This window comes from Phyllosticta citribraziliensis (genome assembly GCF_038025025.1).
Source record: "Phyllosticta citribraziliensis strain CPC 17464 chromosome Unknown J3D65scaffold_12, whole genome shotgun sequence".
Lineage (NCBI taxonomy): Eukaryota > Fungi > Ascomycota > Dothideomycetes > Botryosphaeriales > Phyllostictaceae > Phyllosticta > Phyllosticta citribraziliensis.
This window is the reverse complement of record NW_027117349.1, coordinates 385,973-412,005: the sequence shown is the minus strand read 5'-3', so window position 1 is coordinate 412,005 and position 26,033 is coordinate 385,973. Positions and strand designations below refer to the sequence as shown.

At 56.2% G+C, this 26,033-nt stretch overlaps 12 protein-coding genes across 12 annotated transcripts; 4 read left to right on the top strand and 8 right to left on the bottom strand.

The window, feature by feature from the left end:
• Positions 1-1,663: 1,663 nt before the first annotated feature.
• On the bottom strand, positions 1,664-2,990 carry J3D65DRAFT_114413 (uncharacterized protein). Its single transcript, XM_066793766.1, has 2 exons — positions 2,490-2,990; positions 1,664-2,413 (listed from the first exon to the last, which is right to left on the bottom strand). Exons 1-2 carry the CDS (start codon positions 2,638-2,640, stop codon positions 1,839-1,841), a joined length of 726 nt encoding a protein of 241 aa, XP_066651242.1. The 5' UTR covers positions 2,641-2,990; the 3' UTR covers positions 1,664-1,838.
• Positions 2,991-4,380: 1,390 nt separating this feature from the next.
• J3D65DRAFT_113934 (uncharacterized protein) lies at positions 4,381-5,881 on the bottom strand. The gene is made up of 2 exons (XM_066793764.1): positions 5,267-5,881; positions 4,381-5,205 (listed from the first exon to the last, which is right to left on the bottom strand). The coding sequence occupies exons 1-2, from the start codon at positions 5,502-5,504 to the stop codon at positions 4,424-4,426; spliced, it is 1,020 nt and encodes a 339-aa protein (XP_066651241.1). The 5' UTR covers positions 5,505-5,881; the 3' UTR covers positions 4,381-4,423.
• On the top strand, positions 5,839-8,241 carry J3D65DRAFT_559817 (uncharacterized protein; the record flags this gene model as incomplete). Its single annotated transcript, XM_066797426.1, has 4 exons — positions 5,839-6,001; positions 6,063-6,185; positions 6,237-7,576; positions 8,161-8,241. 4 exons carry the CDS (start codon positions 5,839-5,841, stop codon positions 8,239-8,241), a joined length of 1,707 nt encoding a protein of 568 aa, XP_066651240.1.
• A 234-nt stretch (positions 8,242-8,475) lies between these two features.
• J3D65DRAFT_637531 (uncharacterized protein) lies at positions 8,476-10,006 on the bottom strand. Its single transcript, XM_066801515.1, has 3 exons — positions 9,422-10,006; positions 9,150-9,229; positions 8,476-9,064 (listed from the first exon to the last, which is right to left on the bottom strand). Exons 1-3 carry the CDS (start codon positions 9,660-9,662, stop codon positions 8,912-8,914), a joined length of 474 nt encoding a protein of 157 aa, XP_066651239.1. The 5' UTR covers positions 9,663-10,006; the 3' UTR covers positions 8,476-8,911.
• Positions 10,007-10,040: 34 nt separating this feature from the next.
• On the top strand, positions 10,041-11,525 carry J3D65DRAFT_637527 (pyridoxine biosynthesis protein-like protein). The gene is made up of 3 exons (XM_066801514.1): positions 10,041-10,359; positions 10,439-10,621; positions 10,728-11,525. The coding sequence occupies exons 1-3, from the start codon at positions 10,240-10,242 to the stop codon at positions 11,337-11,339; spliced, it is 915 nt and encodes a 304-aa protein (XP_066651238.1). The 5' UTR covers positions 10,041-10,239; the 3' UTR covers positions 11,340-11,525.
• On the bottom strand, positions 11,378-13,479 carry J3D65DRAFT_637526 (origin recognition complex subunit 2-domain-containing protein). Its single transcript, XM_066801513.1, has one exon. The coding sequence runs from the start codon at positions 13,467-13,469 to the stop codon at positions 11,568-11,570; it is 1,902 nt and encodes a 633-aa protein (XP_066651237.1). The 5' UTR covers positions 13,470-13,479; the 3' UTR covers positions 11,378-11,567.
• A 110-nt stretch (positions 13,480-13,589) lies between these two features.
• J3D65DRAFT_637523 (uncharacterized protein) lies at positions 13,590-15,417 on the top strand. The gene is made up of 2 exons (XM_066801512.1): positions 13,590-14,244; positions 14,294-15,417. Exons 1-2 carry the CDS (start codon positions 13,757-13,759, stop codon positions 15,183-15,185), a joined length of 1,380 nt encoding a protein of 459 aa, XP_066651236.1. The 5' UTR covers positions 13,590-13,756; the 3' UTR covers positions 15,186-15,417.
• On the bottom strand, positions 15,274-16,225 carry J3D65DRAFT_637519 (1,2-dihydroxy-3-keto-5-methylthiopentene dioxygenase). The gene is made up of 3 exons (XM_066801511.1): positions 16,069-16,225; positions 15,595-15,963; positions 15,274-15,535 (listed from the first exon to the last, which is right to left on the bottom strand). The coding sequence occupies exons 1-3, from the start codon at positions 16,096-16,098 to the stop codon at positions 15,398-15,400; spliced, it is 537 nt and encodes a 178-aa protein (XP_066651235.1). The 5' UTR covers positions 16,099-16,225; the 3' UTR covers positions 15,274-15,397.
• Positions 16,226-16,594: 369 nt separating this feature from the next.
• Positions 16,595-19,434, bottom strand: J3D65DRAFT_595673 (ubiquinone biosynthesis protein-like protein coq-8). The gene is made up of 2 exons (XM_066797832.1): positions 18,108-19,434; positions 16,595-18,053 (listed from the first exon to the last, which is right to left on the bottom strand). The coding sequence occupies exons 1-2, from the start codon at positions 19,338-19,340 to the stop codon at positions 16,677-16,679; spliced, it is 2,610 nt and encodes an 869-aa protein (XP_066651234.1). The 5' UTR covers positions 19,341-19,434; the 3' UTR covers positions 16,595-16,676.
• A 66-nt stretch (positions 19,435-19,500) lies between these two features.
• Positions 19,501-21,321, top strand: J3D65DRAFT_637517 (carbon-nitrogen hydrolase). The gene is made up of 4 exons (XM_066801510.1): positions 19,501-19,554; positions 19,809-20,073; positions 20,174-20,859; positions 20,911-21,321. Exons 2-4 carry the CDS (start codon positions 19,926-19,928, stop codon positions 20,962-20,964), a joined length of 888 nt encoding a protein of 295 aa, XP_066651233.1. The 5' UTR covers positions 19,501-19,554; positions 19,809-19,925; the 3' UTR covers positions 20,965-21,321.
• A 133-nt stretch (positions 21,322-21,454) lies between these two features.
• On the bottom strand, positions 21,455-21,694 carry J3D65DRAFT_560074 (60S ribosomal protein eL39; the record flags this gene model as incomplete). Its single annotated transcript, XM_066797446.1, has 2 exons — positions 21,455-21,503; positions 21,588-21,694. Coding segments are annotated over 2 exons (156 nt in total), but the record flags the coding sequence as incomplete, so codon positions are not given.
• Positions 21,695-22,243: 549 nt separating this feature from the next.
• J3D65DRAFT_113672 (armadillo-type protein) lies at positions 22,244-25,610 on the bottom strand. The gene is made up of 4 exons (XM_066793758.1): positions 24,385-25,610; positions 23,245-24,334; positions 22,450-23,193; positions 22,244-22,396 (listed from the first exon to the last, which is right to left on the bottom strand). The coding sequence occupies exons 1-4, from the start codon at positions 25,430-25,432 to the stop codon at positions 22,324-22,326; spliced, it is 2,955 nt and encodes a 984-aa protein (XP_066651231.1). The 5' UTR covers positions 25,433-25,610; the 3' UTR covers positions 22,244-22,323.
• Positions 25,611-26,033: the final 423 nt, after the last annotated feature.

The following is a 26,033-nucleotide window of genomic DNA, read 5'->3' as shown; positions in this document are numbered from 1 at the left end:
TGGCTGAACTGCCGAAAGTCTCGACGTCGTGCCTCTTCACACTGACAAAAGTCTCCTTTTCCGCGAGAGAAGAACCAACCGAACGACAAGACGCCTGCAGTGAACCCATGCTTGATGCGAACATCACATGTAGGTATTTGCTTGGTTGGCAGTCAGACAGTAAGTTAGTCAATCCGTTCGTCCCTTTTCCCGCCTGCGATCCCGCTTCCCGCCCGCACGTCGCCTTATTCCCGTCCGCCCGTCCATTCGAACCTGTAGGTCAAAAAGCCAGCCAGACAGACAATCTTCTCAGAGCCCGCCACCAGCCTCACGTCTTGTCTGCAGCTTGGATCAAGTGGCCATGGCGTCGTCGGACGCATTCCTTCTTACTGCAGCCTCGCCTGTTCGCTGCTACTCGGCTGCCCGGCTGTTCTGCTGTAGGTAGTCGAGCAATTCACAGGAGCGCCGCAGTGCTGTGGAGCCGGCCAGCGCTGTGGGTGGCGTGGCGTGGAGCGGTGCTCGTCCCGCCCGCCCGCTTGGCCGCTCGCCCGCCTGTCCGCTCGCCCGCTCATCCGCCTACCGTACGTACCTGGCTCTCGGTTCGCATGGACGTCACACTCACTCCGCCAGCACTCCCGCTCATGTTTCCGCCATCGTTTTCCGTTTTCCGCTTTCCGCGCGCTAAGCTCTGGGCAGGGCAGGACAGGATAACTTAGGGCAGGATGCCGAGCGCTGTGGCAAGACGAGGCGTGGCGACGGAGGAACGGCGAGACGGTGGACGCATGGCGGGATTGCGAGAAGTGTGCTCGTGTGGTGGCACTCCGAGATGGATGATGGTGTTGGATGACTGACACCCAGTGACGTTGTCTGGCGGAGTCATTGCAATGTCAGGAGTAGGGGCGAATGGATTTGCTGGCAAGTGAGTTGAAGAAGATGCTCTTAGAGGGCCAAAATGACGATGGCACGCATGGTGCTGGTTTGCCCTACAGCTGTGTTGTCAGATAGTTACATGTAGTACCTCTTGTGGTGTCTAACAGAAGTCCCAAGCCTTTGAAGGAGGATAATCAGGGAAATGTGCATTGCATGATCGTGACTGGAGGTTTTGGTGTCTCTTCTTCGGTAGGTGTCCTCCTCAGGAGAACATGGGAGGCAGTACAGATATGACTTTCGCCTCTGTTTTTTTTGGTCATTCCTTTCGGTCCACCTGCACAAAGCGTTGAGAGGCAGAGCTAGCAGCAAATGGCAAGGCTCAACATCGACGATCAAATCACCTTTTTTACGTCGTCGAAACCGACTGGACAGCCACGTCAATCGACTGCCAGATTGCACGACTCACAGCTGGCTGATTTTTACCCACCTCGTCTTGCTGTACAACAGCACCATGGACTTGACTCGGTTGTCTTCAGACGCTGAAGCCAAGTACCGAAGCCGTGCCTCGACGATGTCTCGTGCTCGTCCTACCTCCTGTCTAACGGCCAGCAAGCGCGCGACTTGATACAGCATCGACATCAATCAATTCCTGCTTGACTGACGATGACTTGAGAGAAAATCCCAAGGCAATGGAGTTGGCCCCGCTGACATCACGCACGGCGAAGGCGACGCCTTGGCTGAGGGTGCCCTTGACTCGCCTCGCCTGCCCTGCGCGGCGGCGGTGGCACTCCCTGCTGGCACCTGATACCAGGGACCTGGACGGCTTTCACCGGCAGTCCGCCCGGCTCCCACAATCATCATCATCGTCGGCGTCCAGCATCGGGTTCGGCTACCTACCTGGGCCAGAGAGCAGCAACGTGATGTGTTTGCGTAGTTGCGCCCAGACGTGATGGACACCGCCGCCGCTTGCTGGCCCTGCCGACTCGTACCTAGGACGGGTTAATGTCCCAGCGCTGTTGTGCCGGTGCCGGGGCCGTTGGCGGGCGGTCGCGGACGGCCATCCTTTGGGCGGAATAATTGTTCGAGGGAATTTTTCGATGCGGTGTCGAGGGTGATGTGGTTACGTGGACACTTGGTTGCAAAGGGATTGAGATGAGCAGCCAGTACATGGATACTGTACCGATCTCAATGTCCAGCGTGCCTGACTGACTGACTGAGTGGCAGACAGCAAACATGCCTGCGGACGCATGTAAGAAGGCGCGCGCGGTTTTTGCTCTCGTGTCACTTGTAGACGATGACGCATCACACCGTTGCAACCGGATGGCGGTGCCGAGCTGATGGATGACTCTGGCCGATCGCAACGCGTGCCGACCTTGTGGATGCCCTGGGGTCGGGAGCCCTGAGACCTGAGACCTTGGGCGACGGGAGCAGGATCGTGGGCACAGAAGCGAGCCGGGCGTGGAGCGTGCGTGCGGGCGGGCGGACGGACGGACGGACGTGAGGTGACGGAGTCTGTGGTGTTGTCGAAGACGAGAGCGATGCCGAGAGCGTGGTGGTCGCTTGGCTGTCGTTCAGGTTGGCGCCAAGTTGGAGTTTTGGTTCAATTTTCTTGTCGTCGACATCAGATGGGCAAGACGCACCCCAGCACATCATGTGCTTCCCCATTCCCCAGACGCAGCGGTAGCGTCGTTTGGAGAAGTCGGCCGTGCTTGCATCGCCACTCGCGTCGTTTCCCCGCGGGGACTCGGTTCGGAGTTTCTGCGCCTGAATGTTTGGTTTGACGACGACCATCCGAAAGAATGCACGCACAGGAGCCCAGTACCACCACCTCGCCCAACGGACCAACGGACATGTGGACGAATGGATGTGCTACCTGACCACAGTACCGGCGGCTACTCGTGACTACCGCTACGCCTCTGGTTGTTTGCGCCGCAGATGCTCAAGCCCCCAACCGGAAACGCGCGAGGCTGACGAGGGAAAAAGGAAATTGCATTCGTACCTGTGAGGGAGAGGCAGAGTCGCGCAAAAGCGGGACCGTAGTCCCGTCCACTGGTGCCGCCCCCGGGACAGCACTCATCCGAATCACAATCCTTCTGACAGAAGTGTGACCGGTGGAATGGAGGGCGCAGTGGTGTCACGGAGAATTGACTGCTAAGCGCAACAAGCAGGCGGACGTGGATAGAAAAGAGTCTGGAGAAGCGGGGGAAGCGAGGGGGCCCTGGGAAAGGCGGGGGATGCGCTCGCTCATGAAGTGCCAGGGCTCACGACGCATTTGGTCCAACGACAACAACAAGACGACCGTTTTCGATTCAGACAGTTCCAGACCGCGACGGCAACAGACACCACGGCCTAGTGCCGATGCTAGCTTTTGTACAGGGAGTCTACCCACTCGCGCGTGCCGTGTCCTACTTTAGCCTGCGTCTATCAAACCACAGACCTGGCGACGGGAGAGTTGCAGTGCGGAGCGGAGCCATGCGACGCCTGGTTCTGGCATGGAGCGCATCGCTTCGTGCATTAGTGAAGCTCGAGATGGACATCTGGCGAGCAGTCTACTGGCTCGCTCGTGGTCAAAACCCAAGGATGACCGACTCGTTCGGTCCATGATTGGCATCTTCATGCTCGCGCGAGACAGTGATGATCGCAACAAAAGTGCCGACAGATGCAATTACTTGCATGTCGTCGATCCAAATGGATCATCCTGGGACGACAGCGAATGCGCATGCCGCATCGAGGCCTCGGATAGATTTGTTGTTTGAAGTTTTTTTCTTGCGCGCTGTCCAGCACCGAGGTTGTTCGTCAGACTGACTTTCAGGTACCGAAGCAACTGACGGAGAGCCGCCTGACGATGACGGAAAACCGACCAAGCTTCGCGCGGCAAAGCGCCTCGGGACAAGGGTTCCATGATCAAGCGCTCGTCATACCTACCCCATATCCGACTGACTCTTGAGTTTTCAAGGAACCGTTGGGCCTTGCATCAGCAAATACTCACGCGTCCACCAAGGCATCCAGAGCAGCCAAAATTCGAGACGCGGGCACCGGGCTTGCCTTCCTCATGGGCGGAGCAGTGCCAATAAAGCCGTAGTCATCGGTCTTTTAGTTGGTCAGCGAGTCCACAAAAAAGATGCGACGTCTGTCGACGTTTTCGTTCGTGTCGTTTCACGGCCATGGCATGGACGCTTCGCTCCGGCTTGGCCGTTCAAGGGTCGCTTGGTCGTCAGCCGTCACCGACAAAAGTCGAACGAGGAGTAGCATTCCAAGAAGGGATCGGCGGCCTTCGACGACCAAGCATCAAGCCACTGACGGCCTGGCGGCAGGGATGCTCAAGGCTTGGACCGAGCCGCAAATCACAGCGAGCCAGTGGTCGAAACGAGGGTGCAGCGGGTGAGAAATTTTTCCTGCTCCGTAGCGGAAAGAGAAGGCATTCGCGGCCAAACGACCAGTGGGTGAGCATGACTTGTGCCATTTTCCTCGTTCAGTTCATTTTGTGAATGGTGCTGGGCTGCACAGAGGCTCCACGTCTGTGCAGCCTCTGTGCAGCCCAATTGCTGACACGCACCCCACGGGCGGTAACCATTCACAGCGACAGACAGACGACGGGGACAACAAGCAGTGGATGGAGTATGCGGGCATCGGACCGACTGAGGCCTTGGATGAGCATGCACAAGATGCGACAGACTTCACGTGCGGCCAATTGCGAGATGAGATGTGGACAAGGCATTTCACATGCATCCAGGGTCAAGGCAGGGTTGTGGCACAAGGAGGAAAAAGGAAAAAGGAAAATTGGGTGGATGCTCGAGTGCGCGTCTAGAGAGCGATTGAAAGATGGTGAGAGGCCAACGACATGCAGTGCCGAGGCGGACGGCAGGCGGAAGGGATGCCCAGGTAGGCAAGTCAAGTCAGCCATGATAAGTGATTGAGTGAGAGAGAGCCCCCCTAGCGCGCGGATGCAGGAGCGGAGCGGCGTAGCAGGGTGGATGGATACATGGACTGGCTGTAAGTAATGTGCATGTATCGGTGAAGGGGCTGGCGTGGAGCACAGCACATGAAAGCGGCAGCCAATGTGGGCGTCGTGTTGGGACAGGACCGGCCGGGGAAAAGGCGACGTAAGACCGAAAGGGCAGACGAAGGCATGCAGTGGGCACGCGGGGGGAGTCGACAATGGGCTTGAAAAGACTGGAGACACGGTGGAGCTGGTCCCCACCGATGCTGAGAGGCCCTGCGCTGCGCTGTGCCGCGGCGGGGAGAAGTGCTGAGACTGAGAGACGTATGTACAGTAGCAGGACGGCGGGGGTGATGTCAGCGCGAAACAAACTCTCTCTCGCGACATGGACGTCTCAACGGCTGGAGGGCAAGGAACTGGAAATCGACAGGTTAGCCGAGGCCAAGGACGGACGGCGGACTTGGGGCCAAGCCAAACCAAAAGCCACCACCACCGTGCCAGCTCTCTCCAGCTTCCGTTCCCCTCGGGCCCTCGACGGCGACGGCGCAGATCGCAGCGCCGACCTTCGAGGGTCCTGCAGATGCATTTGGCCGTCTGTGTGGGGGCCCCACGCCCACCTAACCTCGTCCTGGCACTCTGCCCCGGCCAATGACGTCCGCCCTACTTCTCCTCCACCACCATGTTGCATCCAACCCGCAATCGTTGCCAGAAACATGAACTGGGCCAGCGCCTTAGCTAGCAGGGATCTAGCCACCCCCGGTCACCTCTCCGTCCTCGACCACAATCCATAAAGACCTCTGTTCTCCCCGGATCAACCAGGACCTTCTCCTTCAACCCTTCTTTGGTCCTCGTCCCCCCAGCGAAATAGTCCCACACGCGACCTTGACCGGAACGCGAGCGGCTTCGTTTCCTTGGTACTCTGACCCGGGGTCCCATCACTCCCTCTGCCTGTCCCGCTCAACAACCGACGTTAGCCATCGCCCAGTGGCTATATAACACCCTGCCCCTCGCCCGCCGTCACTGCCAATCGTTCCATTCCCTGCCCCAAAATGGCCGACAACAAGAACGAACTCGAGCACAACGCCCATGCGGCCACCTCCTCCCCCCGTCCCAGCGACAATGCCATCAACGTCAAGGCCCCCAAGTTCTTTGGCTTGAGCGGCCGTCCTCTCAGCCTGGTCGTCTCCACCGTCGCTACCACCGGCTTCTTGCGTAAGTCGTCCCGCTCCAGCTCCAACCGCTCCTCATCCCCCTTGCTGACGCTCCTCCACAGTCTTTGGCTACGACCAGGGTGTCATGTCGGGAATCATCGCCGCTGATCCTTTCAACGACTACTTTCCCGAGACCAAGAACAACAAGACCTACCAAGGTTTCGTTACCGCCATTTACGAAGTTGGTATGTAATCGTGCCAAACACTCTCGTGTCATCCGAGCTAATCCTTTCCAGGCTGTCTGTTCGGCGCCGTTCTCATGTTGATGATTGGTGACAAATTGGGCCGCAAGAGGGGCATCATCGCCGGTGCCATCATCATGATTCTCGGTGTCATTATCCAAATCTCCGCCGTCAAGGGCCACAAGGCCACGGCCCAGCTCATCATCGGGCGCACCATCACCGGCTTCGGAAACGGCATGAACACCTCGACCATCCCGACCTACCAGGCAGAGTGCTCCAAGGGCACCAACCGCGGTCTGCTCATCTGCATCGAGGGCGGTGTCATTGCCTTTGGAACAATGATTGCCTACTGGATCGACTACGGCTGCTCCTATGGCTCCCAGGACCTGTCCTGGCGCTTCCCCATCGCCTTCCAGGTCTTCTTCGGTCTGATTGTTGCCATCTTCATGGTCGGCCTCCCCGAGTCGCCTCGCTTCCTCTTGACCAAGGACCGGCACGAGGATGCCATGAGGGTCCTCGCTGCTCTCAACGGCACCTCGGTCGACGACGACGAGACCAAGCTGCAGGCTTCCGTCATCATGGAGAGCATTCGCGCTTCTGGCCACGCCGGCGGCAACACCACTTACGCTGACCTCTTGACCGGTGGCAAGACCCAGCACTTCCGCCGCATGATGATCGGTTCCTCTGCACAGCTCTTCCAACAGATTGGTGGCTGCAACGCCGTCATCTACTACTTCCCCATCCTGTTCGAAGACTCCATCGACGAGACCAAGAACATGTCCCTGCTCCTTGGTGGTGTCAACATGATTGTCTACTCCATCTTCGCCACTTCGTCCTGGTTCCTCATCGAGCGTGCTGGTCGCCGCAAGCTCTTCCTCATTGGTACCGTCGGACAGTGCCTGTCCATGGTTCTCGTCTTCGCCTGTTTGATCCCCGGAGGCCCCGAGAACGCCAAGGGTTCCGCCGTCGGTCTGTTCACCTACATTGCCTTCTTTGGTGCTACCTGGCTGCCTCTGCCTTGGCTGTACCCTGCCGAAATCAACCCTCTCAAGACTCGCGCCAAGGCCAACGCTGTCTCCACCATCACCAACTGGACCTTCAACTTCCTCATCGTCATGGTCACTCCCGTCATGCTTGACAACATCAAGTGGGGCACTTACCTCTTCTTCGCCATTGTCAACGCCTGCTTCTTCCCGGTCATCTACTTCTTCTACCCGGAGACTCGCGGCCGCACTCTCGAGGAGATTGACATTATCTTCGCCAAGGGCTTCGTCGAGAACATGAGCTACATCAACGCCGCCAAGCAGCTGCCCTTCCTTACCCAGGAGGAGATTGACGCCAAGGCCAAGGAGTATGGCTTCGTCAGCGACGAGGACGATGTTGAGCGCCGCGATGTCTCCAACGAGAAGGAGGGCGAGCTGGGCAACATGCACCCTGACAGCAGCCACGTCGTGTAAGGGGAGTTGCTCACCCACCGGGCGCTTTGGCACGCCAAGTCCCTTCATGAACTTTACCAACCATCGTGGTTGACCGCCTTGAGCGCGAGCACCAGAGGACAAATCAACCCACTGGTCCCAGCCCTCTTCCATCCCGCCGCGGGTAAGAAGAAGTCTAGTCGCATCGCCACGGCGTTTTCTTGCTTTAATGTCTTGTTCCCTTGTCTTCCATCTTTATACCAATTGGTGCTACACCGGCAGCACAGATCTGACCGCTGGCTAGCTGGCCGGGGCATGGACCCTTCCGCTTCGATGACCACAAAAGAAAAACTCAACAAAAAAAAAAAAAAAAAAAAGGAACTTCATGGTGGATCCAATATACCCCCACTCATAAACTCCCCTCCCCGTCTAATTTTGCCCGGCACGGCCCGAGGTCTCTGGGATGAACTGAGAGATCTGTTATGGGAAGCCGGTCTTTTTTTTGTTTCTTTCTTTCTACTTTTTTGAACTGAAACGAATTTGGATACCCATGATAGAACGAGACAGAAGACGGAGAAGAAAGTCGACCGCTCTGGAAAGAGTTTGAGTTGGCTGGGGGGTGTCCCGGTGAGGCAGTTACCTAGTTAGCTAGCCTCCCCTTTTATGTATGCACGCATGCATGGAACGGCGTCTTGTCATATCATCAACCGATCGACCCAATCAGTCGATTAATGAATGGATTCGTAAACTCGACTTGTTCGTTCTCTCTTTTTTCGCGTGTCTGTACTTCTTTGCCTTTCTTTCGCTTGCTTGCTTGCTTGCTTGATGCTCGGGATAGACTGTCTAGACTAGACAAGACAATGGCAGCAGACGCACAACCCCTTTCATGCTTGTTTTTGAGAATAGACTGCCTAGAGTAGACACCACAACGGCATGAGACGGAATGAGAAGTATCACCAATCTGATTTTGTCTCTTTACCTGCAGGATATACAGATCGCCGTGACTTTGGCGGACTGCTTTCCGCTAGCAAACGGTACATCGTCTTCTGTGTATCTTCAAAAAAACAGACGGCCGCAACCCGAATATTTGCGCTGTTGGAATACGCAAAAAATGGCTCTATCAACGAAACAATTCGATCGTTTGGCGGCACACGGCTCATGATGCACCAGGCACTCGCCTTTCCAAAAATCTCACCTTTTAAGCATCTTACGAGCGCCGTCTACTCCAAGCACCTCATTCACACGCAGAACGGACGGACGGACGGACAACATCAACCCCTGAATACAACCGTTCGGTTCTCAGATTGACGACTCTTAAAACTCGGCGAAGCCTGCCAGCGCAAACGCCGCGCCGAAGCTCAGCTTGAACGCCACGTTGTCGCGCAGGGCCGAGCGCACGTCGACGTTCTTGGCGTACCGCTGCACGCGCTCGTAGGGCACTATGTGGATGCCGCGGGACTCGATGAACTGGCGATGCGGCGGCGTTAGTCGGTGGACGAGGGGCTGAGGGGGGATGGGGTGGGTTGTATCCTGGAAAGGGGGGTGTGTGTACCTGGACACCAAAGACTAGGAGGCCGATGAGGAGGGCGAGGGGTTTCGAGAAGATGCCGACGGCGACGCCGCCGAGGAGACCTGAGAAGAGAGAGATTGGTTAGCTGGGTGTTTTACGCGACGTTGTTCCTGAATGGTAGCCAATTGTTCTCTCAAATCCATCTCCTGTACTGCTGCGCCACAAGTCCCATTGCCCACCCGTGAAGTACTACCACCACCACGACCGTTGCTCTCTTGCAGGGCCTTCTCCACAGCCATGCGTGCTGGACGTACCCAATATGCTACCCGAGCTAATCTGCTTCCACACGGCCGGATTGACGCGGCCGTCCTTCCACACGGGGTTCCGCGCCTCGCGCGTGTTCTCGTTGAAGACGGGGATGGACGGCGGCGAGTCGCAGCGCAGGGGCCGCAAGAGGGACTGCTGGTGCTGCCAGGGACGCAGCAGGAGTATGGGCGCGGAGACGAAGCAGGCGCTGAGGGCAAAGGGCCGGAGGAGGCGGAGCGGGGAGGCCATGGTGTCGCTGTGGTCGTTGGTGGTGGGAGCGCGGAGCGGAGTTGCGGAGACGGCGGGAGATGGATGAGAGGGCCGGAGGGTCAATCGATGGGACGGATGCAAAGTGGTGAGGTGTCTACATTGGAGATAGTAGCCAAGGTATAGGAGACGGCGGGAGCTTGCATTGCTGGCTGTCGGTTCGAGAGCTGCGGTGCCCGGCCCACGTGGAATCGACCAGCGACGTCATGGGCGATGGCCTCCACCGCAGCTGGCAGAAAGGGCGGGCGGTGAGCCCATCGGCTAGAATCGGCAGTGTCCCGTCCGATTCGCCGACCCCGCGGACATGCCCCTCCGCCGCTGGTGGCGCCGCGCCCGCTCTAACACGCGCGCCCTGGGGCTGCCACTTTCAGCGACCCCGGACGACTTTTATACAACCATGACTCACCATTCAGACGTCCGATACGCCAATTCCTTACTATATTTTCCATCCATCACTTGATCATCTTCTCTTCACCCCCCTTCGTCTATCACGATCCTTCTTCTCTTCTCAGTCCTGATCGGCTCTCCCGTTACGCCGCTTTTAGCTCTTTTTTGAATCATGGCCACCGAACTTCCCACCACCAACGGCAATGGCGAGCCCAACAACTTTCAGGTCAAGGCCGGTCTGGCCCGCATGCTCAAGGGCGGCGTCATCATGGACGTCGTCAACGCCGAGCAGGTATTTTCTTCTCCATTCCACACTCGCAGCAATATCAATGGCAAAAAAAATAATATCTAAGACGTCATCTACTTTATAGGCCCGCATCGCAGAGGAAGCCGGCGCAGCGGCCGTCATGGCCCTCGAGCGAGTACCCGCCGACATCAGGGCCCAGGGCGGCGTCGCCCGCATGTCGGACCCCAAGATGATCAAGGAAATCATGGACGCCGTGACGATTCCGGTCATGGCGAAGGCGCGCATCGGGCACTTTGTCGAGTGCCAGGTACGTCCTTTCTTGGCACAACAACCACCACGAAAAACAACCGTTCCCCAAGGCCGACTGGTGGCCAATTTTAGCCGAATATGCTGACAGCAAAACAACGAAACAGATTCTCGAGGCCATCGGCGTCGACTACATTGACGAGTCCGAGGTCCTGACGCCCGCCGACCACACGCACCACGTCGAGAAGCACGGCTACAAGGTGCCGTTTGTGTGCGGCTGCCGCAACCTGGGCGAGGCCCTGCGCCGCATCAGCGAGGGCGCCGCCATGATCCGCACCAAGGGCGAGGCGGGCACCGGCGACGTCGTCGAGGCCGTCCGCCACATGCGCACCGTCAACGCCGACATTGCGCGCGCCTCGGCCATGTCGGACGAGGAGCTGCGCGTCTACGCAAAGGAGATTGGCGCCTCGTTTGAACTTCTCAAGGAGACGGCCAGGCTGAAGCGTCTGCCCGTCGTCAACTTTGCTGCCGGCGGTGTCGCCACGCCTGCCGATGCTGCACTCATGATGCAGCTGGGCTGCGACGGCGTCTTCGTCGGCAGTGGAATCTTCAAGAGCGGAGACGCGAAGAAGAGGGCCAAGGCCATTGTGCAGGCCGTGACGCACTACAAGGATCCCAGGGTTCTGGCCGAGGTCAGCATGGACTTGGGCGAGGCCATGGTCGGACTGAACGTGGAGAAGATGCCCGAGGGCGAGAGGCTGGCCAAGAGGGGCTGGTGAGGGAAGTCGCTCTTAGAAGAGAGAAAAAAAAAAAAGTAGGCTTGGATTACATTTAGACTTTTCAACAAGTTCCAGCAACGGAGTTCAGCGCCACAGACTGGGAGGATGTCTGACGCCTGAGATGTTCCTTTTCCATATGTAAATCTAGCCAGGGTATTCGATTAAACCAAAAAGTCATCTCCGCTCACAACTCTCTTTCAAGCATCCCATCCGGACAGTGTTCATCCTTTAATCAACCAACTCCTCTAACAACGCCTCCAAGTCCTCTCTTCTAAACGGCACCCACAGTCTCTCCGTGCCGCCAGCGTCCTTCCTACTCTCTATCATTTGGTGGTCGTGAAACTCCTTGAGCAGCGTCCGGAAGCCCATCTCGTTGCTGCACACAAACTCCTCCACTGCCTTGTGGTACAAGACTCGGTACTCGACTCCCACCGCCGGCACCACCGCGTCCATCGCGTTCTTCTCGGCGCCCTTCCTGCCTCTTCCCCGCTTGGACGGCGTGTCGGGGGCAAGAGCTGCGTCGTTAAAGGGGTCGTCGTCATCATCGAGCGCACCGAATGCACCCCCTGAGCCAAGGCCGACGTCGTCATCCTCGACCTCGACAGCAGCAGCAATCTGCTCGGCGACGAGAATGCGAAACAGGCCGCGGGCGTTTTCGGGCAGCGAGCGCAGGACGTAGCCGACGCCGTCGCGGCCGGCGAGGCGGCGGGACGAGCGGCCCAGGACGTCAGCGAAGGTGTCGACCGCGTCTAGCTCGACGCCCGCGAAGCTGGCAAATGTCGTGGAGTCGTGGAAGAGGAAGCGCAGCTGCGAGCGCGCCGACAGGTCCCACAACAAGGGGAACGTCGGCGTATCGGCTGTTGCAAGCATGTGGAAGTGCTTGTTGGCGGCGAGCGTCGTCAGGAGTGTTTGGGATGCGGGACGGCGGAGGGAGGGTGAGTCGATGGAGTTGACGATTAGGGTGAGGGGCTTGCTGGGCGGGTTGGTGGCCAGCGTTGTTTCGAGGAGAGAATGCAGGAGTGGAGGAGTTGAGGGCAGTTTGACGGACGACGGAAGTAACGAGCTCAGGATAGTGAGAAGAATGTCTTTCGGGGTCAGGGTTGGGTTGTAGCCGTTGATGATGATAATCTTTGGGCTGTTTTTGGAGCTGGCAGCTGTTGCCATGCGGTAGTGGTACAGATGTGTCGCAAAATCCATGGCTAGGCGCCGCTTGGAGCCATAGCCATAGAGACAAATGTTGAAGTCGTTCTCGAGTTCGTAAACCCACTGGTCAAAGGACCTTCCGTGCAGCTCGTGCAAGAATTCAATGTCGTCTTGGTGCGGGTCCTCGTATTTTGACATTTGCGCAAAGTACTCGTCATGGTTGAGAACCTGGTGCGAAGCCAAGGTGTTGTTTGACGTCTTGCCACCCCCAGGTCGATTCTGGTAAAAATACAACTCGTGCGGCGGAACGCCTTCCGGGGGAGGACTGTTTTTTCTTGTCTTGTTCTTGCTGCCCTTTGGTCGTCCGCGACCTCTTTTCGAAGGAGTATCTGGCACAGCGGATGGCTCGGGAATTTTCACTTGGTCTTCCTCCTCTTCACCCTCGTCCTCCCCTTCTTCCTCATCGTATATCTCACGAGCGAGCTCATCCTCCTCGTCCGAGTCCTCATCGCTTTGGTCGTCATTCAGTTGACGTGAGAGAAGTCTTCGAGCACTCTTTCGCCGCGCAGATCTATCTGCACTCTTCAGAATAGTTGGAGTCGCATTTGGAGCCTCTTCGTCCTCGTGTGGTTTTGTGGGCGTGTCGAAAGCAACCCGACGCTGTGATCTCGGCGTCTCCTGTTCCTTGGCACCACCATTGGCCGTATCCTTTGCCTGAGCTCGACGGAGATCATTGGCCAGGTTTCGAGAAACGTTCTGTCTCTTTGTGGGAGTCTCTTGCTGAGATGGAGTGGGGTCGAGCTCGTCGTTTTCGTGGTCTTCGTGGTCTGCGGCGCGTTGTCTTCGCGGTGTCGAATTGGCATCTCCTGTTGCACCCCTTTTTCTCTTTGCGCTGGGCATATTCAGTGATGTCGGTGAGTCCTCAATTGGTCGGTTGGAGTCGGTGGCCGTCGAGATGAATTCCGGAGAAGCGTTGACCCAAGCCATCAGCGCGACGCGGCAGGGCAGACGCGTCGAGCTCGGAGGAGCTTGTCCGTGGCTCCGACATCGATACCATGTGGTCCGATAAGCCGATAAGCGCCTTCCGTCACCGGCCCGAAATTTTGGAGAGAGAGTTGGAGAGTCACTAGCTCTCCTACAGCTCTCTCCCTTCAGCCCAGTCACATCACTGTCGGAGTCACTGCTCCGGCGACAAGAGAAGGTATAATCCGTCCTCATCCCAATTGCATACCTGTGACCACATCATTCACATCGCACGCCACAGGGCCGTCAAAATGGCTTCCGCCAGGCCGTCCAGCTTCCAAAAGCTCATCCCTACCATGAAGCAATTCGTGCGCAACTACTCTGCCCCTGGAGAAGGCACTGTACCACCTTCGAAAGCAAAATATGTCCCCTCGTCAGGCACCTACCCAAAGGGCTTCCTCGCGTCGAGCGCACACGTCGGAGTCAAGGCCTCGAACACTCGCTTCGATGATCTTACCCTGATCGCTTCCGAGACTCCCTGCTCCGGAGCCGCCGTTTTTACCAAGAACAAATTTCAGGCTGCGCCGGTGACGGTCAGCAGAGACACTCTGAACCGGAGGTCTGGCGCGGGCATTCGTTCGGTCGTTGTCAACTCGGGTTGCGCCAACGCTGTTACTGGCCGTGGTGGCATTGAGGATGCCATTGCCATGGGACAAAAGGCGGACAACTGCTTCGAGAACAATGATGATGGAAAGGGCAGTCGGAGCATTGTCATGAGCACCGGTGTAATTGGCCAGAGGTTTGCAACAACTCCCAGGATATGAGCAGTACGCTTACAGAAACAACAGGCTACCCATTCAAAAGATTCTCGACAAGATTCCTGCGGCGCATGAGACCCTGGGCAATGAACACAGCCACTGGCTGAAGGCTGCCCGCGCAATTTGCACCACCGACACCTTTCCCAAGCTCCTCTCCCGGCAATTCTCTCTCCCCAGCTCGCCCAACACCACCTACTCAGTTGTCGGCATGACCAAGGGCGCCGGCATGATCCACCCCAACATGGCCACTCTTCTCGGAATAATCTGCACTGATGCCCCCATCGCTCCCGCAGCCCTGCAGCCCCTGCTGACTGCGGCCGTGACCAAGAGCTTCAACTCCATCTCTGTCGACGGAGACACTAGCACAAACGACACGGTTGCCATCCTCGCCAACGGCGCGGCTGGCGGATCGGAGATTGCGGACCAGGCCAGCGCTGGCTACTCGGAACTCCAGACCGTGCTCACCGACTTCGCTGCCGATCTCGCCCAGCTCGTCGTTCGCGACGGCGAGGGCGCGACCAAATTTGTCACCATCCGCGTTGTGAATGCCGCATCGTACGAAGACGCCAAGAAGGTTGCCTCCACCATTGCTCGCTCTCCTCTGGTCAAGACGGCTCTCTACGGCAAGGACGCCAACTGGGGCCGCATCCTGTGCGCCACGGGCTACGCCGACGGTGTCGACAGCGTCGTCCCCGAGCAGACTTCCGTCTCCTTCATCCCCACGGATGGATCGGAAGAACTCAAGCTCCTGGTCAAGGGCGAGCCCGAGAAGGTTGACGAGTCCAGGGCTGCCCAGATTCTGGAGGCTGAGGACCTGGAAATTCTGGTCAGGCTCAGCGAGACCCCCGGCGAGGAGGCCGTGTACTGGACTTGTGACTTTAGCCACGAGTACGTCACCATCAACGGTGACTACAGGACTTGAGTATCTCCACCAATCACATTTCATTGAGCGTTCAAATTCTGCGGATCATATCAAAAGTTAGATGTATATCAAGATGAGCGAATTTCACGTTTCGATATTCGAGCACAGTTGAAGTGTACCCTCCAGATTGGGCAACAAGAATGGATAAAGTCAGGATATCATAAATCGCCGTCTCGTGTACATACAAAAGCAATGTCCTTGGCCAACTCGCTTTAGTGCGAGGCGACGGGTGTGCTCGCAGCCCTGGAGTCGAGGTACTGCTGCCTAAAAGTGTTCTTGTCCGTGTCCTCGCCGCGGTTCAGCGGCGTCCACTTGGGGTCGTCCTGGAACAGGCGCATGGCCTTGGTGTACTACGTCGGGTCCCCAGTCAGCCAAAATGTCGATCGCATCCTCTCACAAAACCACCTACATTCTTCTCATCCGTCGTGAAGCGGTGATAGATGCCAGGCGGCATAATCATCATGTCGTACTTCTCCAAACGAATGCGGATCCACTCGTCGCCCTCATTGCGCACGTCAAAGTAGCCGGCGCCGTCCAGAATGTAACGGATCTCCTCGTCCTCGTGCAGGTGCTCGGCGAAGAAGGCCTTGACCTTGTCCTCGTAGTTTGGCAGCGTCGTCGGCGAGATGGTGACTTCGTCGCGGTTCTTGTACGCCCGCTTCGCCGCCAGCTCGTTGACCGACTCCAGCGACGGCAGGTGGTAGTGGTGGATCCCCAGCGATGCGAGGTGCTCGGCCGGCACTTCGCGCCCCGAGTCGTGCGCGAGTCGTTGGTCGCCCTGCGTGTGTGCGGTGCGTGGTTAGCTTGCTTGCGCTGGTCGGGTGTGACGGCGGGGCGGCGGGAAACTTTTTTGGTGGAGAAGATGGCATGAGAGGAGACGTACGGGGAGGTTGTCGTAGTAGTAGGCGCGCATGTTGATTGATAGCGTCAAAGTCGAAAGAGGTTATTCGGAAGAGCACAGTGCGTTGTGTAGCGTTGTCCAAGGCGGGGCTGGCTGTGGTTTTGAAGTTTGACCAGCGTGGGCGGCGATGACGCCTTCGTGGATCGTCCGGCCGTCAGCCATGGCCCCTGCCGTCATCCCAGACCGCTACGGTGCTTCCAAATCGCCACATGTGATTGGTGCGCATGCTTGATGGATGCTGCTCGACTTCTTCATGCACGTCGCAGGGCTGGTTTCCCAGGCGTTTGTGCATGGCAGAGCCTCCTTGAATCGTCACGCGCAAACCAATGATGGTAAGACGGCATGAGCGGAAGTAACTCTACAGCAGCTGTAGAACAAGATGGAATTTCCCCGGCCCCAAATCGAATGCGCAATTTATCGAGACAGCTTCCCCTTTGAGTATAGGTCTGCTCCTCTTTGAGACGGCATGGTCAGCACGGAGAAACGCATCAGTACTACCAATTGCGACTTGAGCGAAGTTCTCTCTATTCTCACACGCTTCCTCGATATGCTATTATACAGTGGACGCTAAGTTTCGCCATTCCCACACCCTACGACTGACTTAGCTCTTCGTACTTCTTCACCGCATCTGCAAACATCTGCCTGCACGGCACCCTGGCCCCAAGCCTGGCGCAGAGCAAAAATGCACCGCTCAATTTGCGGTGCAGCGAGTATGTTTCCTCGGGCGGCGGCGCCAGACGCTCGTTCAACATGACCGGAATGAAGCTCCTCACCCTGTCTGTGATGGTCTGGTCGCTAAAGTCGTACACTTCGGGGCTGTTGTCCGTGAACGGCTCAGCCAGAGTGAGAACCGAGTCAACATGCGCATTAAGCATGGCCTTGGATTCGCTGCCCGTCAGGTAGCCCAATTCAATCGATCGGTCTCGGATCGTCTCCCGGTCGTTCTTTGATGCCGCAATCAGCGTCTGGACATATGGGTCGGTGAACTCGCGAGGGTAATCGCGGGAGGCACCAAAGTCGAGTAGCTCAATCTTCCTGTCTTGTCCGTTGTAAAGGAAGTTTGTCCAGTTGGGATCAGTCTGCATGAAGCGGAACTCGACGAGTTCACGGAGACAGAGGCGGAGAATGTTGGTCCCTATCCAGTCCCGCTCCTCCTGCGCAAGGGTCTTGAGTTTGGTGATACCCTTTCCAGTCATGAGTTCCGAAGTCAAGACCTCTTTTCCAGAGGCTTCAGAGATGACTGCAGGAACTCGGAACGTCTCGCTGTCGTCTTGAAGTAGTTCTCTGAACCGCGTCTGACACTCGGCTTCGCGAAGATAGTCACACTCCCAGCCGAGCTCGGTGCGCGCGTTGGCAATCGTTTTGTCAAGGAACAAACCCTTTGGAAGGAGACGTGAGGCCGTCAAGAGGAGAGACAGGTTATTCAGGTCAGAATCGATCGAGTCGGCGACGCCGGGGTATTGCACCTTGACTGCAACAGCTTGCCCGGTTGACTTGAGAACTGCCTTGTGGACTTGGCCAATTGATGCAGCTGCAATCGGGACATCTTCGAACTCGCTGAAGAGGTCTTTCCAGTTATCGCCAAGATTCCTCGCCAGTACCTTGTTGCGCTGAGAAGCAGGCATGTAATCCGCACTGTCCTGGACGCGCTGCAGGACGTCATGGATAGCTGGCGGCAGCATTTTGATGTCCTGGAAAGAAATCATCTGCCCGAGTTTCAAAGCTGCGCCTCTCATTCTAGAGAGCTTGGCCACGAGACGTTCCATGTTGCCAGCGCTCAAGACTAGGGAAGAGCCAGTAGCGGCGCCTCCAGCAACACGGCGGAGACCTTCACCAACAGCTCCAAAAGCCATGCTGGTACCCAAACCGGCGTACTGCCATATTCTGCCGAATCGAGAAGACGGAACGCGAGATTCTCTCAATTGATATGCAACCTTCTCAGGCTCGGAGGTCATCTCTGTGGGAACCTGGACATCTATCAGCGTCAGCGCGTAGGACTACGTGACTCCGCGGTTGTATACCTCTGCGTATTGAGTATTTTCGGCATCTTTGGCAAGATCCTTGGCCAGCTCCTCAATTCCCGGGCTTTCCTGATGCGAATCCTTTGGTTGATTCGACCCAACTGACGTAGGTTGTTCGGGGGCTTGTGCAGCCGAATCGCGCACATTGAAAGTCTCCTGATCTCTGCCATGGGCCAAGGAAGTCTGATCTACAGGGGCACTGCGTGCAAATTTCATCTCAAGTTGACGATACCGGTCTACGCCTGGCTTTTTGGCGCCAAACATACGGGCGACCCTTGGAGAATGGAAAACGTCAAGATTAACCCCTTCAGGAAGCTCCTCTTCCTGCTTTGGGACAGCTTGCTTCGATGGAACGGGCTCTGGCTCCGGAGCACCAGCTGATGAGTAGAAAACATCGGGGTTGATCTTGCCGCCATCGGCGATGTGTTGTTTGCCGTCCTGATCATCAGCGGCCACTTTGGGCACCTTGACGCGAGGTAGGGACGAAAGCTCTGGGCTGACCTTCCCAGAAGGCGAATCAAACACATCAGGCGTAGGCAGAGAAGTCAAATTGCCCTCAGAGTCTGCGGCACGCGCAGGTATCTGCGACTCAAATTCACGTTGCAATTTTCGCGCCGCCTGCGAAGATAGCTTATGTGTTCCTGGCGTAGGTATTGTGGATTCCGAGGAGCTCTTGGGTTGAAAGCTTTCTGGAGCGCCATTCGCGAGAGGGTCTTTGGGGGGCTCAGCAGTCGGCCTCTCCGAATAGGTCTCGAAGCCCTCTGAGCCTGTGCGGAGGTCCGCGTGTGATGGTGGTATTGTCCCATCCGGCAGAGGGCGCCTGTCTGCCTCTTTCTGCTTCACGTCCAGATTTCCTTTTGGAGGTGGCTCTGCGGCTGCATTGCGCTCTGACCTTCCATAGTGGTGGTCCTGCTCCAGCCCAGACTTTGTTCCCACCGGTGTATCATCACCAGTCACTGTGCTCTTTCTCGGGACTGTATCAACTTGCGGCTTTGATGCGGGAGTGTCGTCTTTGGTGTATGACGGGGCTGCCTCATTGAAGCGCTGGGCAAGAGCTACGGCGGCGCGTGCGGTGACGGTGACGCGGTCGGTTTGATCCTTGAGCGCTTTGGCAAGGGTGGAAGTTTTCGAGTAGGCGTCGAGTTGCTGTGAGCGTAGAGCTACATGCTGCTTCGCGACGGATCGCGTGGCGTTGAGTAATTTTGCAGCATCGAGAAGCCGTCTGCCTGCCATTGATTGGGGAGAAGATGCTACTTCCAAAGAGCCATAACGCGGTACAAAAGAACAGAAGAGGCGAGAAGCTTTGGAGCAGCGTTCCTGGTAGCTGCGAGCCGTGCTAGCTCGGCTGATCATCGTCATCGCTTTTCGCTGCCAGCCAGCCCTACACGTGACAGCAACCAATCAACAACAGAACATTCAGTCGTCGACTTGAAACGACGCTCATGCTGTAAGTTGGATCTCTATTTAGTTCTTTCGTCATCTCCACAGTAGTCTTCATCGTCTTTGTTAGTAGCCAGACGCCTTGTTGTTGCGAATTCCTTTTGCCATTTGAAGCAGTCATTTCCTTCGTCGTTTCCCACCGTGTTTGGCTTGCAAAATCAAACAGACAGGCATCTTTGCATAGGTTCATTTTACTCCTTGCGTTTGCTACAGGCACTTGCGATCTCATTGGGTTCTTTCCAAAGCGCTGACGTCGAGTAGAACGGTCAAACTTCCTCCTACATCTTGTGCAACAGTCCAAACCCAAGAGACAAGGCCTTTCCTTTCAATCGCCATAGACAACATTTTTACACTGGTCTCTGAGCTCGCACTCTCAAGATGAGGATTGCCTGTCTGCAATTCAACCCACAAGTGGGCGACTTCCGGGGCAATGTCGCCAAGGCCAACGCATTAATACACGATGCCGAAGTGAGAGGGGAGATAAGGAGCCTCAGTTGGCTGCTTCTCCCCGAGATGGCATTGACAGGTATCTCACCAATCAATCCCTACAGCCAGAGAAATTCTGTGCCGATTTAGAAAAAGACCATGGTCACCAGAGAAATTCCCCTCCTCACACATTTCACCAGGCTACAACTTCCCCGGTCTCGCAGCCATAACTCCATTCCTCGAGCCTACGGCCTCAGGACCTTCGACGACCTGGGCTCGCGAGGTTGCCGTCCGCCTACAGACTCATGTGACCATAGGATACCCAGAGATTGATCCAGCAACTTCGCGTCGATACAATTCGACTGTGACCGTGTCTCCCAAGGGCGAAGTTCTCGCCAACTACCGCAAGCACTTCCTCTACTACACGGACGAGACGTGGGCTGCTGAGGGCCCGGAAGGCTTCTTCCGCGGCAACTTGGGCGACCTGGGCCACGTCGCCATGGGCATTTGCATGGATATCAACCCGCACAGGTTCGTCGCGCCTTGGAAGGCGTACGAGTTTGCGAACCACTGTCTGCAGCCGACGCCTGCGCCGCTGATCGCACTCAACATGGCCTGGCTCACACGCTTTGCTGCCGAGGACGTTGCAGCGAACCCGAAGAGGGAGGACGCTGAGACGTTGGCTTACTGGCTGGAGCGGTTCTACCCGCTGATTGAGGCAAACGGGGCGCCGGCAATCGTCGTCATGGCCAACCGTTGCGGGACCGAAGGGGGTGTGGTGTATGCTGGCACGAGTACGGTCATGAAGATTGAGAAGGGCAGCACCAAGATCTTCGATATCCTTGGCCAAGCGGAGGAGAGAATACTTGTGGTGGACCTGAACGATGTAAGCGTGGACATGGTCTTTTTCTTGAGACGCAGGCTAACATCTTGAAAGCCTCCAAAGTTCGCAGTTACCACAGGACCACCCCCGGCGCGTGGAAGTCAGTAGTTGATCTGCCGTGAGTTTAGATCTTGGCTTTGGGTTTGCGCGAGATTGAGTGCTGTTTTTGGCAACATGGTCAACCGTTTCTGGAATTGTCCCACAGCCATGATACCAGTCTGCTTTCCAGCCATCGTTCCCATCCTTTATGCTGGACCGATTCGGTCAACCATCACGCTTCCATAGATATGCATGAGTGGATTGGCAAGCCATTTCATTTAACCTGCGTACAATCCATTTCCCCCAGAGCGCCTCAAATCACGACTGATTGCAGACCGAAAATGCACCCATCGACGACCGACGTAATAGAAAGGCCAGCAGCCATTCCTTTTTTGATTGAAAACCACTTCCTCATCCATCCATGACGATTTGTCCCGCCCGAGCCGCGTGGCAAATCATGTTGTGCAGAGGGTATCGCGCATAGACATTTTGAGGCGGCATTCCGGATTCCGAGTCGAGCTGGACAATGAGGGAGCAGCGATTCGAAGGGGCGAGCCGCTTAGATGCCGAGGCGGGTCTTGCGCCAATGCCTCCTCTTGGCGTTGTACCTGGTGAGCGTGTCCTGTTAGTCTCGTCGTCCTGTCGAGGCGTCCTCGCTCGTCGTTGTCCCTCTGCGGGCGGATCATGCGAACCTGATGGTGTTGCCGGTCTTCAGGCGGATGAAGTTGGGGATCGGGCGGTTCTGCTTCTGCGCCTTCGCAAGCTTCTGCTTGGTACGGAAAGACTTGTGGCTCTGGAGGACATCGTCGTCAGCGTCCGTTTGTCACTTTTTGGATAGCATCATCGAAGCGGAGAGCTTGGGCAGCAATGCTGATGATGCTGGAGGGTTTTGGCGTACCGGCATCTTGACTGAGCGTGCGGCGTCGTAGATGTCGAAGTGGTGGTGGTGGTTTGTCGTCGCTGTCGGCGAAAGGTCGCTCGGCGGCACATCGAAATTCTGTGGGCGGAACCGCCGCGCTAGGCCGCTTTGGGAAGCCGATCCCAAGCGACACCATTTATCGATAACCAGGACACCGATTTCTTGGGCATGCTTTTCGATCCGTGTACGTCCAGTCAACAGCCAAGTGTAGGCAAGCTCACGTCAAAATGTCGTCACTGAATCTGAAAAGAACAACTTCACTTGGTCAGGATTTGGTATCAAACTAAGCAATCCCCCATCGATGCCAGTGAAACGAGCAGCCCGAGAGGTCCTGGCCGGCAACATCTAGCCAGCCTCAACCGCTGATGCCTTGAGAATCAGCCCAAATGCGCTTCCGTGTGCAAGCTTTTGCCTGCTTTATGCCAATGATCCCGCCTGCTCCTAACCCAAAACCATGTACGCCGTATGATGCCACGGAGCTGCGTTCAAAACGCCGAGATTTGAATACTTCAGCGTTGTGAATCTCGGCAGCTCTGCCAGAAATTCATGGCGACCTGCTTGCTATTCATGCCGCCGCGAGCCCTACAGAGACGTGGTCAGTCATCGCAGAGTATGCACGAGTCGAGAGTACTTACGCTATGAACATCTTCTTGAACCACAAACGATCCTTCTCCTCGACCTTTGGGGCTGGAAATTCCTTGTCCAAGAGCGCAGCTTCGATCCAATCGCCGGTTCGTGGATTCTTAGGCACGAAGCGACGCAAAGTGTCGGACACGTCATCGAGAGTCGTGCGCTGAGACTCGCCGGATACATTGAAGACGAGGACCCGAACGAGGAGCGGGCCAAGAACGTTGATGACTTGGTCGACTTGCTGCTTTGCAGCAGGGCTAGAAATTTGCAGAAACCGGGACCAGAAGTGCAGAGCAGCTCTTTTTGGCAGCACATCGGGGCCTTGGATGCAGCGAATGGTAAACATGAGAGTGTTTTCGACGGCATCTGAAGAACGCCCAAAGAGGATCTGTACGTTGTGCCGGTTCAGTGTCTCCAGAACTTCGACGCAGCTCGAGGCAACTTCTGGATCTGTGTCTGGCGACGAGAGTGTAGCAAGAAGCTGAATTATGTGGTCGACCACAGTGACTGCGGCTAGGATGTATGGGTTGCTTTTGGTGCTGTCCTCGAGCTTACCTTTGTACGCGTTGAGGAAAGAACAAGTGGTTGAGAGAACGAGGTTTACGCGAGGCGTTTGCGTCGACGTGCAAAGGATAAACTCCACAAACACGTTCGGGGGAAGGACGAACGGTCCAGGAGCACCTTCAGCAAACCCGCTTTTGAATACGTCGCAGATTGCCTCGATGACCTCGCCGGAGCCGCCAAAGACACTGAAATCAATTAGCTCCGAGTGGAAAATCATCATTGTCAAGGCAACTTACTGTGCCATCATGCCCAAGTACTTCGCAACTCCGGCTTGGAACTGAATGCCAGCTGGGTCGGTGTTCCAGTAACTTTCTCCTGCAATATCTGCCTCGAGATCGATGTGGGTGCTTCTCTCGTCTCCACTTTGGAGACCCCTGCCCATCGCGGCAAGGCAGGTCATAGCGGTACAAGCAGTCGTAGGACCCCCTGCCACATCGTTTTGACTCATCAACTCGAGTGAAAGGCGGACTTCTCTTTCAACCTGTTGCAAGAGAATGACAAGGTAATGGCATTTCTGGGCATCCGAAGGCAAAGCACGGACTATGCCGGCGATGCCTCCAAGAACCTTTTCTTTACAGTAAGCTGAAGCGGTCGGACTGATGATAAAGGTCTGGTAGGCGGCGAGGAAATTGTCCAGCTCAGGGACAAGCGTTTCCCTGCAGCTAAAGCAAAAGAGCGAGATAGCCCTTGCTGCGGCCTCCGAAGTATCTTCCCTGGAGAGTGCGACAAACAGAGCATTGAGAGGGGCCACCAGAAATTCCCGATGCTTAATAAAGAATTCGGCGTATTTTCCAATCATTTCTACCGCAGCGCGCCGTGCTCTTGGCAGGGCGTCAGGGCGAGAGATGGCTGAAATGAGGATTGAGGATCCAAACAGTTCTCCCAAGACCTCTTCGCACTCCTCAATGCCAATGACCTCGTCCACCATAGAGTTGATGCAGAACAAGGATGCCTCCATCTTTATCCAATCGTCTTGCTCGACTTGGTTCAACGCCAGCGTGATGAAAGCGCGGAAGAGATCGGCACCGCATCCTCGCAAAGCATCAAGGAGAAAATCGCCAACGTCGGTGCGGAAGGCCTTGAAGTTTTTGATTGTATCCTTGTCCCAACCGGCGAGGTCGGTGCTAGTAGGCATGCACACTTTCGCCCAGTATGCTTCCGCGGCTTTCATTACGTGGAATTTAGCGACAGACGGCGGTTCAGAGTCGGTTTCGATAGGATCGGCAACCTCGCCAGCATAGTTGCCCCAGAATTCGAGGGCCTGCATCGAGGTTGATTCGTCTTCAATGGGATATCCAGGACACTTTAGGATCTGATGCATCATGACTGCCATTCCGTTAGCCAGATGAACGAGACTGTGGGTTGTTATTACCCACCCATGACATTATCCCAGGCCTCTGGAGTAGAGACCAGTTTCGGCAGCATGGCCGAGCCAAAAGCGAGCAACAAATCGATGAAGTGTTCCGATGGTACTCCGTCATCGACAATGTCGGTCATCTGCTGTTGGCCCCAAGGACTGGTGATGAGTCCGCCCAGAAGTTTCAAATGATCATCTGAGAATATCTCAATGCCGCGTCGGCGGAGAAGGTCTGCAAAAGGTTCCACGGTCTTTTCAGGGTCGGCATGCACACAATGCAAAGCTGGAATGATGAGAGTCTGGACCTGATCTATGCGGAGTGAGGCCTCCGGCGAGTAGCGGGTCAAGCGTGTGACGTAGATGGCCCAGGTAGCCATGCAGCTGACGGCCTCGGCGCGTATTTCCGTCTCAAGAGGGCCAGAGTAGCCCAGCGCGTACTGGTTCAGGGCGACAACATCGTCGCAATTCTCGTCAAGTCGGTTCTCGAGCTTCGCCACGACTGTAGAGACGTACGAAGTCCTCTTGACCTCTTGGACGAGACCTTCGCTGACGTAGAGAATCGATCTGAGTTGGGGCGGAGCAAGACTACCCACAAGTTGAGCCGTAGGGGGGAATGTTCCGACTTGATCAATGTCAACTGGCTCGCCCTTGATGAAAGAGCAGATGAGGTGCCGGATGCATGGATTCCATTGCGTCTTGTCGCTCAAGAAGTACTGCATAAGCGTGGTGCAAATCTTCCTTGTCACGAATTCTTGTTCGCCCTCGGCAACTAGCCGGATCAACCAGGCCAGGAGACGAGTCAAGAGCTCATTTGAAGTTTCATTCTCAAGAGCTTTTGCATCAGAATGAAGCTTGACTGTGAAGGTAAGTGCTCCAAAGAACCTGACCTCGGGGTCACCATGGCCGAGCAAGGCATCTGCCAACTGCCAACCTTGCGGTGATTTTTGCAGAGATTGGAGGGTCTTTTCGATGCGCTTGATGGTTTCAGGATCTTTCTGTTGATATAGACTCTTGACGAGGGCGGCAACCTCGGCCACAGATGTTGGTGTTTGGATTGGGGCGTCCATGGCAGTAATCCAATCTCTGAGTGCTTTTTGTGTGCAGGGGAAGTTTGGCAACAAGACTCTCAGATGGACTGGGGCAACCAGCTTATAGCGAGGTTGCTGTGAAGACCATCCAAGTTGACAGCAACGCCAAAAAGTGCGTCAAGGTTTTAGCTAGGTCGTCTGGAAACATTAGGTCCGGCATGATCTCTGGTGGTCCACTTGAATGCTTTGGTCGAGAATAAGAATACAGGGTGTATTTGACCGGGGAGCAGACACGACTTACAGGGAAAAGGGGCGAGGAGACGTTTGGGCGGGCTGTAAAGAAAAACCGGGTGATTTGACAGAGTGCCAAGATGAGGTGAAGGCGGCGGAAGTCTGATGTGTTGCGCCGCGGGGCAGCAAAAGTTGGAGAGATGCAAGGTCTTTGGGGGAGGAGAGCAGCGCCAGCGGCTGCGGCGCGGCTGGAGGAGCGAGCAGGGAGTAAAAGCAAGCTCGCGACAGTTTGGACTGAAGGTGGTGTTTTGTGCAATGGCCATGGTCGGGAAGATGATGGGCGCGTGCTGTGCTGGGGTTGTTCGGGTTAGCCGAGGCGGTGTGCAGTGGCAGAACCAGCGAACACCGG